A 12,448-nucleotide genomic window follows, 5' to 3' on the forward strand; every position below is an offset into this window, starting at 1 on the left:
AAAGCTTTGGATATTTTGCAAAATAAACCCATTAGATGGAACTCAAATCATTATAATCGGTATAAATTAATGATTTATTCATAAATTCTTTTGATTTTGTTCATTTTACATTTTTTTTTGTTATTAAATTAAATTTTATTTTATGATAAATTGTAATTTGGATGTGCAATTATTGTAATAATGAGTGTATTTTTTGGTATAGTTTAGGCTTTAGCAGCTGGAGCAGCAGCAGCAGCCGGGGCAGCAGCATCACCAGCTTCTTCCCCTTCCTATATTGGGATGTAAATAAAAGTCTCAAAATATACGAAATAAAATACAGAAATTAAGAAAAATCGCATGCAATTAGCTCACAAACACAAAGCTCCTAATCTTATTTTCTATATAGCAAAATATATTTATTTTAGAACGTAGAATAAATCAGAAGAAGCTAGAATTCAGCTCTTAAATAAAAGAAATCCGATAAAGAGTAAAAGAAATTATTTGATAATTCTTTAAATTTTCAACACGTCTAAAATTAGTATAATATTCGAAAATATATTTTTATACGCATATTGTGTAACAAATTAATACGGTAGAAAAATTTGACCTGGATGGCTCATAAAAAAAATAAAAATACAATTAGGGGAGACCGGGGCTAATAAAGTCACTTAAGGGTTTGGAAAAAGCTTAAAACATCATATTTCCTAGCTAGATAGAACAAAATGATCTGAGAAAGAGTTATAGGGCAGTAAATTTCCTAATGAAATGAGCTATACATTTCGCTTTATCTGTTTGGGAAATATGATATTTTGAGCTTTTTCTAAACCCTTAAGTGACTTTTTTAACCCCGGTCTCCCCTATATAATAAAAAATCATGTTCTATCTAAAGAATTAAAGCATCAGTGAGTTAAGGCTTGTGCTACCAATAATCACTCTGTGATTTTTTTGCCAAAATTTATGTGCTAATCTTCATTCTTATTTTTAAGCTTCATTTAAGTCTTGACTTACGTCAAAAGCTCTCAAAGAAAAATTAAATTACTGACTTGTATCTCTTAACCGAAGAAAAGTCCTTAAAAGTTCTATCAATAAGGTTTGAATCATTCTTTTCTTCTTCTGATTTCTTTCCACATGCTAAAACTTTAAAGCTCCTTTACGTTTTTTTTTCTTCTAAATAGCAATTTGAAGCGATTTTTATTACCTTATTTTCTTTTCAACAAAAAACTTGCCATTTAATTCTTTTTCTCAAAAATCCCCGAAAACTGTTTTTTTCATAAATTCTCAAGACAAATAAAATGTAAGACATAAATTAATAAAAGACCACATTTAATTTTAATGAAAAAAAAAGAAATAAAATTTTAGTCGCCGATTTATATTTTTTATATTTCAGATGTTTCAATGCCGAATTATTCCTTCTTTTTCCTTTTCTTTTCAACCATATACTGTTATTTATTTAAAGTTCTTGACATTTTAAGATTGTTTGAATAAAATAATTCTTTTTTAATCTTATCATCTTGTTTCTTAAATAACTTTAGTTACAAGAGAAAAAAAAGAGAAATTTGTTTGCGTGATAGTTATCTCTCATAGTGTGGGTGGAAAATTAGGTTTTTATTGTGATATTCATTCATGCTTCAACGCCTTCGGCTTCCTCCTTTACCTTAGCATCACCTGGCTTGCCCTTTGACCAATCGGGTTTTTTCTGAAAATATTTTTGTTTGTTTTAGTGTTTATTATGTAGTAAAAATGATCAAAAAGTAATTTATGTAAAAAGGAATTTTTGAAAGAAATGTGAGAAGAATATTTACCTCCTTCTCTTCCTCCTCAAGGGTGAATTCCTTCTTTTTGACAACTTTGAGCTGGTTGCGGAAGTTGAATTCAGCGGCCTTCTTCTGGAGTTTGGCAAACTTGTTCTCATACTTGGACACCTTCTTCAGTGTTGGCTTCACGCTGTTCAAAAAGAAATTTTTCAATTAATTTGACTAAAAGTTAAAAAGAAAGATTCTTATAGCGAATACTAACAATTTGCCACGGAGGTCATTGACTTGAGCATTGAGTTCAGAGATCTGTGGAAATTTTTAAGTAAAATTTAGATGATTTTTCCTTCATTTTCCTTGAACTATTTGTACAAAAATTTTAATTATTAACATTTATTTTTAAACATTTAATTATTTTTCTTTTTTTTTAAATTATAACAGATTAGAAGCATAGGTAGGTTTTTCTATTGCGTGAAAAAAGGAAAATCATTTGAAGCACCTTTGTGTACAGAGAAAAATGTGCAACACAGAAAACTTTTAGTACGCATGCAAGGTGGCATGGATTGTACAAATTGACGTCATATGCACTACAGTACCCAAAACAAATATTACAACACTGTGAGAAAATTAAAAGCATTTCATTAATTATTATAAGCATTGAATTTGTGATTAAACGAAAAATATGTGGATTACTTGAAGGAGAGACAGCCTGAGAGCTTTTTCACAGAATAAATCTTTCTTTTTAATAAAAAAAAAATTCATACTCTTAAATAGGAAAATTAAATAAATAAATTAAAGGATAGAGTTTCAGCCCCTTCACAAAGGGGGATTGAACCATGTAATGTATACTACAAAAATAAGAAAATAAAACATTCTTAATCAGGAAATGGATTTCGTTCCAATGTCATGAAGGTACAAAAAAAATAAAGGTAATTTTATTTTTTACTGCTTGGGATCTTTTCAATTTTTTTAGATACATTAATTTATATATATAAACAAATTTTTGTCATTATTCAAAATATTTCGCCTTTGGATGTTGATTAAAAAAAATAAACGAAGGTACTGCACAGTATGGCACGTGTATTTATGTTGTATTGAAAGTCTTTCTTTTTCAGAGAACAAAAAATACATCTCAGTTTATTTTTCAAATCTTTGTGTTTTCCTTGAAAAAAAACCTTGAAAAAATCAAATAAATTGTGTGTAAATTTTTGTGTGTAATTAAACCTCAAATGAGTGTAATTTATTACAACAAAAATTAAAGAGAAATCATCTCATTTAAGGTCATCAATATTGGTGTGTAAATCAATTCAAAAATTCATGTTCATAAAACCTCTTTTTTGTTCAGATCACTTATTATTTATAATTAAAAAATGAATATATTTTTTTAAATCGTTATTAAAGCGTGATGTGATATTTTGACATTAATATTATTCACTAGATTAAAGCAAAAATATCATTTTTTTTTTACAAATTCTTTTTTTTCTGAGCAAAATGATGTGCCATACTGCTGAACGCGAATTCATAAATCTTTTCAAAAAAACCAAAAAAAAAAATGTGCACGTTTTAATTTTTGATTTGTGACTGTTGAGAGCCGTGATACAAACAACCATCTTTCGAAATTTCTACTTACATTCTTTTGCATTTTCTCAAAATTCATTTAAAAAGAAATTTTTTAAGGAAATATTTGTCAAAGACTTTCCGTAAAAGAAAAATAAACATGCAAAATCTTTGTTTTTCAATAGAAAAATTCTTAATACTTCTTGCATTGAAAATTACCAATTTCATTTATCAATTTTGAAAATGACATCAAAAGACACAATGAAGTTGTATATAAATATATTTGGTTAAATGTGGAAGTAAAAAAAATAGTTAAAACAATATATAAAAAAATTAAACTACTCTTTACTAAAAAAAAATAATAAATAAATAGAAAACACGTGGTATCAGAAAAAAACGTTTTGTAGTTTTTTCTATTTTTTTGATACCGTGTAACACAGGAAATATATATGTCACGTTCGTTACAACGATTGTACATTAATTGTAAAGAAAATATCGAAAATTACGCAATATTTTGTTCACAGAATTATTTACATTGAGGATCAAATAAAACGAATAAAATTCAATGATTAAATTGATGGAGATGCTGATAACGAGAGGCGCAACATAAAAAAACTGATTAAGTGTGCAAAAAAAATTTTATGTTAGATATTCTTGATATTTCGTTAATCTTCACTAGTTTTAAAATTCTTTTTTTATTTTTAATTCAAAATGGAGCGCTCTGATCAATAAGGATTTTGTTTTTATTTTATTCACTGAACAAAAAAGTATGGTTTTTTTTAATTCATAGTTTAATCATAGAGGTAAAAAAAATATGGGTGGATTTTATATAACAAACAAAAAAAAGTAACTTCTCTATAACCAAATAATTAAAAAAAAAAGTAGATGGGTAGTTCAAGAAAGTTCTTTGGTGTGTCTTTTGCAGTACCTCCCAATCTCTTTTGCGCACTTCGAATTCCAGATCCCATTTCTGATCTTCACATAAATACATTCGGTTGAAATAATCTGTACAGATATCCTTGAGGTCGTCTATGGGGTACAATAACAAAAAATTATACTAATAAAATTCTTCACTTAACAATCATTTTTGTATTATTTTGAATTTATTTTTCTTCTTGAAAACACTCATGAAGAGAACATTTTTGTTCTTCTCTTAATTGGATTGTACAAATTACTAGCTTATCCTTGAAGCTAGAGCTGTGAAAATTCGCAATAAATACTCTTTAGATCATTCTTAAAACATTGGCTTATTAAACATTGAGAAATAATAAATAATTCGTCCTTATTTTTTTTTATAAAAAATACTTAAATAGTTCTAAAAAAAACAAATGCCTTTAGTCAATGTTCTTAGAATTGTCTATGTGTAGAGTATTTGAGCAAATATTCATGGCCCTAACTGTAGGTAACAATAAACAAGCAATTTGTAGGATCCCAACTAACAATTCTAGATAATATCAAATTTTGGGTAGATCCCAAAAAGTAGTGATAAAAAAAAATTCTGAGAGAATGTTTAGATTAAACGAATAGCTAAAAAATTAAGGTCATCCCTCTTGCAGTGTCTTATTAAAAGAAGTAAGAAAAAACGGAAAAAGTTAAAATTCAACACAAAAATGTGCGAAGGATTTCATATCTCTTATGCCTTCAAAATGCCAATATTGTAAATAAAAAAAAAATTAATACAAATTCCATTAGGAAAATCCTTTTTTTTTCTTGTTCTGTTGTGGTGATTTATATAAAAAAAAAGTCAAATTAAATGCGAAAATTCAAAAGAAAGAAAATCGGATGCACAGCCACTTTTTTGTTTGTTCTTAGATAAATTGATAAAAGAGTGGATAGCAAATCGGAGGTTACCTCAACGCGTTTCTTGGCTTCGATTACTTCTAAATCATATTTGTCATTCTCCAAATTCTTTATCCGATTCCAATATTCCTGACAGAGTGTTTGTAGTTCAGCTATATGTTTTCATAATATAAAAAATTAAATATTACATAGGTATTAAATTCTTTTTTTTATGTTGTTTATTTTCAATGATGCTTTGCTATATTTATATTTAGAAAGAAAATAAGGTTGTGATTTAAGAAACTTATATGAATTAAAATTCCTTTTTTTTTCCTTAGTTGTCTCCCCTTTGTAAACGCTTGTCAATATAAATTGGCCATATTGTGATGTCAAATTAAAAGTAAAATAAAAATAGCAGTGGAGCAAGTATTTTATGCCTAAGTAGCTGCAGTAACTGGGCAAGTAACACAGTCATTCATCACTATCAACCTAAACCCTCTATATACTATAGCTACGTAACATCCCAATATTTTCTTCATAAATTCGCACCCACAAAAATGCAAAATATTATTTTTCTCAAAAAAAAATCAGTACAGCCAAAAAGAAGCAATAAAAACCAAAAAAAATAGCATTATATATATGACATTTCAGTTACATAATCTGTGAGGCTGTACAAAAATGTAAAAAAATTGTGATAAAAATATTTATGTAGTAATATATAATATAAAATATGAATAATGGATTTTTCTATTATTTATATTATAAAAAATTGCTGACGATGAGTACACAAAAATATTTATATTTATTTATAATAAAAAAAAATAACTCATAATCGAAACAAAAAAAATTCTTGCCTCCATGTCCTTCCGAGACACTTCATATTCATAATCGTATTTCTGCTCTTCCAATCGATTAATACGTTCATGATATTGACGACACAGGTTGGTAAGAACCTCTACGTAGCACAATTAACATAATAACATAATGGCATTAGATTGAATTCTGTGAAATTGTTATTTCTTTTTCGCAAATTGTCCATCATCCCATAAAATCAAAAATTCAAAAATAAATCAAAAATCTTTTCCGATATTTTTCTCTCAAAAAAAAAACAAATTAGTGTTTAGTGGTGAGTAAAAAATAAAGATAAATAAAGTAAAATAAATAATGTCTAATTAATACAAACTCTGGCGAAAAGACGAGAGACATTTTTGGCAACACCAATAAAGAAAAATGCTAACAAAATATATAAAAAATTGTTTCATAAAAGAGTTTTAGAAGAATTTTTATCGTAGCATAGAAGAAGATTTGCTGAACAACGACGACAATAGACGAACAAATCACAATAAAAAAAATAAGAAGTGTTTTGTTTTTTTTTTAAAGAAAAGTGTCTTAAAACCAATTAAATTTAGTTCTCTTGTAGCCAATAGAAGTGATAGAAAAAAGAGAAGATTAAATTTAAAGAGTGATAATTTTTCATTTGATGATACCTCAAAGTCCTTATACTTCACGATCAATTCGAGGTCGTATTTCTTATCCTCCAAACCACTAATTCTTTCATGGTATTGTTGGCAAAACGATCTAAGGTTATCTATTTTGTACATGAATATATATAGTTTCATTATTAAAGGTCAAAATGGTATAAAAAGTACAAAAAAAAAGAACTTTTGTTTAGAATTTTCCAACAAAAAAAGTGTAAGAGATGATAGAGAGATATTTTTGAAAGAAAAGAACTAGAGTATATAATAAAAAATGGGAAGAAATAAGATCAATGAAATGGGTTGAAAAGATAAAAGACAAAAAAAAATCTCTTTACCTTCACTGGCATTGTCCAAGTCCTTTGGTCGGCCACATCGTTCTTCAATGATGCGTCGGCGTTCAGCGGCTTTACGCTCCTGTTCCTTCTTCAACTCCTCAGCGGCTTTTTTGCGCAACAGCAACTACAATTTTACCCCCCAAGATTCCTCAATATCAGCATCTACCTTTTACATACTTTCCTTTATGCAGAAGTTTATGAAAAAAAAATGAGATACTCACACGAAGCTTCTTCTTTCTCTCCGGAGTCATGAAACCCTTCTTGGCCTTCTTGGCTTTGGAGGCTTCCTCCATGCGCTTGCGCACTTCCGCGCGCTTGCGCTCAATTTCGGCCTGTTTGGCCTTCTTTGCCTATGAAATACAACAATAAACATAATCGCATTAAAAAAAAACTTTGCAGCATAAACACAACTGAAATATCCTAAAATAGATTTAATGGTCACGCTCTTCCTCGATATGCCACACTGTTTCCCACAACCATCGTTTTACCTCCTCAATGCTCTGAGTCTGAAATGAGAAGAGAATAAAAAGAAAATTTAGCATAATGTTGCATAAATGAATTACTTTTACATTTAACTGTACAAAAGACAACATATTTTGTTTTAACTTAAAAGACGAGACAATAGAAATTTATAAAGCCTAATTTTTTGCATAAAAATAAAAGGATTTTTGTACAATAACAACTTTTACACATTAGGTACTGCAAAGTTATATCTGAGAACTATTTTATTGAATGGTTCGATTTAAAGTGGGCAAAATAATATAAATTAAGCAAAATTGTTTTCTTTCTTATAATAGATATAATTTATTTTAATATAAGATTTGTTTTCAAAATTAAGTTTAGAAATTTGAAATTTTCTCTTTAAAATCGATAACATCAGTTTTACGTTTTAGTCCGTATCATTGAGTCATCTTTATAAAAGAAAATGATTAAATAACAAAGAAATTTTAATTAGGATAAACCAAAAAAAAATTATTTCATTTCAATAAAATTTTGAAAACAATTTTCTCGCAGTTGTGAATTCTTGAGTCGATTCATAACTAGACCATTTTGCTAAATCTGCAAGAATTCCTAGTATTTTTCAACAAAAGACAAAATGGAAAATTGCCAAGAAATAACTGAAACACCCACGACAACCGACAGTCTGAGGCTTCAATCATTTTTTCATTTTTAGATTTCCACCATTTCCAAGTAATTAACTAGGATAATAAAAGCTATAAAATTACATACATAACTTGTCATCAAATATAAATTTTGCAGTAAACAATTTGAAATAAATTTTGTAGAGAAATTTTAAAGAAGAGGGGCAGAAGAATATTGTTTTGTAACATTGAGACATTTTTACTTCTTCAAAGAAATATTTTTACAAAAAATAATTCACAAAACTCTACAAAAAATAAACAATTTCTGCCAGAATATTTTTTTAACAATTAAAAAGCAAAGAGAGACAAAGCGGCAACATACATGCAATAAGCTCGACACAAAACAATGTAAGACGATACCATTTATATTTTTTAAATGGAACTTTTGATACTCACTAAAATGATCATTTTAAAATCATTGTAAAAAAAATAAACTCAGATTAATTTTTAAGCGGTTTTTATCGTCTCGCTTTTTGTGCTTCATAAATGATGAGTTCGCTTCCAAAATTATTACTTTTATTAGAATCACTACTCTATGAAAAAAAATTTCTAATAACCCAAAAAATACTCTATTGAAAATCAAACTAATTTTCTAAATAAAAAGATCAAAATCAAAATTTTACTGAATTATTTGTAATATCTTTTTTTTGCCAATAATTGAGGGTAAAAAAAATATCACAACTAATTCAATTAAATCTCAATGTAAGGAACACAGTAAAGTAAGCACAATAGAAACGATATTTACCTATTTGAGAGAGCATCGAGGTTCCAAACAGCGTGTACGACGTATTCCATCAAATTACTGAATTTCCATTAGATCCACATTTCAGGTAAATCCGTGAATTTGCAGCAGAAAAAAAAACGAAGAAAAAACAATAATTACTTCATTGATGAATTTTTTGCATCAGCAAATCGGCACACGTGGATATTTGAAAAGAGATATTTTTAATTTTATTTTAGAAAATTTTTCATTTTCTCCATCACTTTTCACATAGCCCCGTTGGGCCGATTTATCAATGAAATTGAAGATATTTTTTGTGAACGATACCCACCTCACCTCATCATCAGCCATGATTTAAGGGGGGTGTGATGAATTTAAAAGCAAGAAGTACTGAAAGAAAAGAGAAAATAACCCTCAAGGAAAAGAAGAATTTTTTTTTGCATGAGGTGGAAGAATCATGAACGTCAAAAAATAGTTCACAATGTTCTTCATTTAATTTTTTTTTGCTTGCTTGCTGCTACTCTGAACGTGAAGATGAAAGAGTGGGAAATATTTTGAACAAGACAGAAATAGAATATCTTCACACGATGCCCGACACCTAATTTGGTTGCCGAACGTTTTGCGAAAAATGATATCTTGTTACAGAGAACTTCCGAAAAATAACTTTATAGAAGATCATGTGCACTTGTTCACAATTTATCTTTAATAAAAACTATTTCCTCAATTCGATGAACTTTTTTTTTGTTGTTGTAAAAATTAGTTTATCCAGACACTAAGAAAAGCACGATTTATTTTAAAGTTGAGGCACTAAGTTACGGAAGTTTTGGTGAATGTAAATCCTTGAATAAATATCTCGTGGTGCAATTAAATGAATGAGAAAATCTCTATCATGATGCACCGAATGGACGAGATATTATTTCCAATTTTTTTTTGCTCCACCTATGTCGACTATATGGGTGCGGCACTTAATTTTAAAAATAGCCTTTACATAATCCTCGAAAAAAAACCATCACTTGCATTTCACATCGTAGGAAATTCTCATCAGTAATGAGAACTAAGTATTTTATCAGTCCTTATCTCACCACTCAATCGTCTTCGTAGTTCACATTATATATATTTTAAATTTATGATGAATTAATGATCATCATGATGCACTCACCTCAAGAAATAATTTCTAAAAGGAAAAACCGCGACCAGACGAGCTAGACAGACTGATCTATCCGACGGTTTACGGCTGACTGTATTCCACAGCTTAGGAGATCGTCAGTGATCGCACCGTCACGCATGATCCCTCATAGCTCTGGGCACCGAGCTAAAAATGGACCGTATACCAAAATAGATTGCCAATAAGTTTTCACTATGCTCGCACCCAACCAACCATTGTACACATAAAATCATGCTTTTCACTTTGAGATTTTCTCGTGTAAGTGGATAACTTTCGCGGGTGGATATCCAGCTCAACGGCACACCACATAACACGGTTGTCATCCCTATTTCATATCATATAAATCATCACTTTCCTCCGTAACACTTTTCCACCTTTTTTTTTTAAATACAATTCACGACTTTTCGAAGATTTCTTCTTTTTTTCGTGAATTTTGTCACCTCACAAAAAGATTTTTTTTTCATTCACGAAGATGTAAATTCCTTTAAGAAACTCTTAATTTTACATAAAATTTAGATAAATAAAGTAAAATTATAAGAGAGTAGTGTTTGTGCAGAAAATGTGAAATGTAAACAATTCCTTGCAAATTAATTTTCAAAAATATTTTCATTAAGACGACAAGCAACAAAATGCGTCATAAGAAAATTTAGAAAAGCAAATTTTTCAGTGAAGAACGTGCAAGTCGAAAGTTTTTCATTTCCTACCTATTTTTGTAAAGGAAATTCTTCAATAAGAACACAATTAAATTAAAATAGCATAGAGATACATAAATATTTCATTGTTTACATAAATAATTTTATGCACTGCCTTTAATATAACTTTTAATTGATTTAAATTCATTTTTAGAATCCATCGAGATGAGAGCTCGGATGAGAAGAAAATTAAGTTATTTTATTCTTATGCATTGAATTAGAGAAAAAAAATCATGCATAGAAGAGCTTTATGGATTATAATCATGGTGTAGAGGAGAGCATAGTATGGTCTAAAAATAGACCGCTGATTGTGATTCCTCTCTGGCGTCCCAATGTTATTCGCATCTCTCCTTGGAGCCAATATAGAACCACCCCTCAATGTGGATGTTCCCTCTTCTTGTGTACCCTTACCACCCTGTGGGACTTTTCCACGTCAGAATGAACATTGGTATATATGCATATATATCTGCTGTACATATGTATGTATATATATAAAGCAAGGTGAGAGCAGGGGACTCATGGTTGGCACAACACTATCTCCCTCTGACTCACATAACTCTGGCACACTTATTCTCAATCAAACCACTTCTACTACTTTATTCCTTCACCCATTGGGAAACAATACATATACATATATAGTATAAGCGACACCCCATAGAACGCAATGACGTCATTGAGAGAATCCCCCCTCGACTTGTGCAATTGGGAAAGTAGGTCACCTACACAGAGAACCAAGGATCTTTCAATGGACCGCCAGCAATGAATGATTCCAATCCACTCCCCAATTGCTGAGGGAACCCATCCGCACGCGGGGAAGTAGTGGATGGGGGAAAGCTCTCTCCAAAAAAAAATCCCAGGCGCCACACATTAGTGTCTCAAGGAATCATCGCGTGTGTATTTTATGGAATATTCTGCGTTGCAGAGGACCTCGCTTGAGGAGCAACAAAAAAAAATCTCCCAAAAAAAAATGGATATTCTTACCCAAAAGGTGTAAGATTATTGGCTAACACATTAAACACTACAATAATAGTGATGGGCCCTCAAACACCTTTTGACAGTGACTTGGCATTGATTTTGTAAATTACAAAGTGCTCTGCCAAAAATTTACTTTCAAATGTTGAAGTTCGACGCCTCCCATTTGCATCTTCGACCATAAACATTGGCTTCAATTTAGTGTTGTGTTGTTGATATACACATCCCCACACACATGACGTATGTTACTTCCGACAAACCATGAACTAATTAACTATTATATAGTACAACATATTCTTATGCCACTATACAGTATTAACTTTTTTTTTAATAATAAATTGTTGGCAGAGAACACAATGTCGCCTCCACATAAGCAAAATGAAATTTTTGGTGCAAAATGCAAAAGAAAATCATCTATGGCTTTTCTCTAACTATTTATTAATTTGTAAATTAATTTATTAAATCATTAATTAATAAAGTTATTTTTATGCAACAATTTACAATTTGATTGAATGTAACGAGACAGAGATAATGATAATGATATTAAAATAAATCAGAATTATTCACTTAAAGACAACATAAAGTTAAACAACCCTGAATTATATTTTGAGGTTTTCTCTGTAGATATCAAGGACATTTTTTCATCCTTGGTAAAAGGTGTTTATTCACTTTTGTATAGGAAAATTTCGCACTTGAGGAAACAATCAAAAACAATTGTTGAGAAAAATATCTCGTCAAAAATCATCAATGAAGCATTAAAGTTTACATTTTTGGACAATTTTTTGCAGTGGATTTCTTAGCTGATCTCAATGAAAAATATTAAAATTCTCTTTGTAATAAATCGTAAAAAAAACTTGATTAAATTTGTGTTTCATCA

General features: G+C 29.4%; 1 protein-coding gene across 8 annotated transcripts; it reads right to left on the reverse strand.

Moving 5' to 3' along the window:
- Positions 1-1,301: 1,301 nt before the first annotated feature.
- Positions 1,302-10,108, reverse strand: LOC129788853 (troponin I). 8 transcript variants are annotated; one of them, XM_055825239.1, is made up of 9 exons: positions 9,902-10,108; positions 9,079-9,132; positions 7,368-7,385; positions 7,101-7,229; positions 6,880-7,003; positions 6,554-6,654; positions 1,996-2,039; positions 1,782-1,923; positions 1,302-1,675 (listed from the first exon to the last, which is right to left on the reverse strand). In XM_055825239.1, exons 2-9 carry the CDS (start codon positions 9,091-9,093, stop codon positions 1,601-1,603), a joined length of 648 nt encoding a protein of 215 aa, XP_055681214.1. In that variant the 5' UTR covers positions 9,094-9,132; positions 9,902-10,108; the 3' UTR covers positions 1,302-1,600. The 8 variants fall into 8 exon arrangements, with proteins under 8 accessions (XP_055681214.1, XP_055681215.1, XP_055681216.1 ...); XM_055825240.1 differs by lacking the exon at positions 6,554-6,654 and adding an exon at positions 4,216-4,316 and having other exon boundaries at positions 9,902-10,022; XM_055825241.1 differs by lacking the exon at positions 6,554-6,654 and adding an exon at positions 5,139-5,239 and having other exon boundaries at positions 9,902-10,022.
- Positions 10,109-12,448: the final 2,340 nt, after the last annotated feature.

This window comes from Lutzomyia longipalpis, chromosome 2 (assembly GCF_024334085.1).
Source record: "Lutzomyia longipalpis isolate SR_M1_2022 chromosome 2, ASM2433408v1".
NCBI lineage: Eukaryota > Metazoa > Arthropoda > Insecta > Diptera > Psychodidae > Lutzomyia > Lutzomyia longipalpis.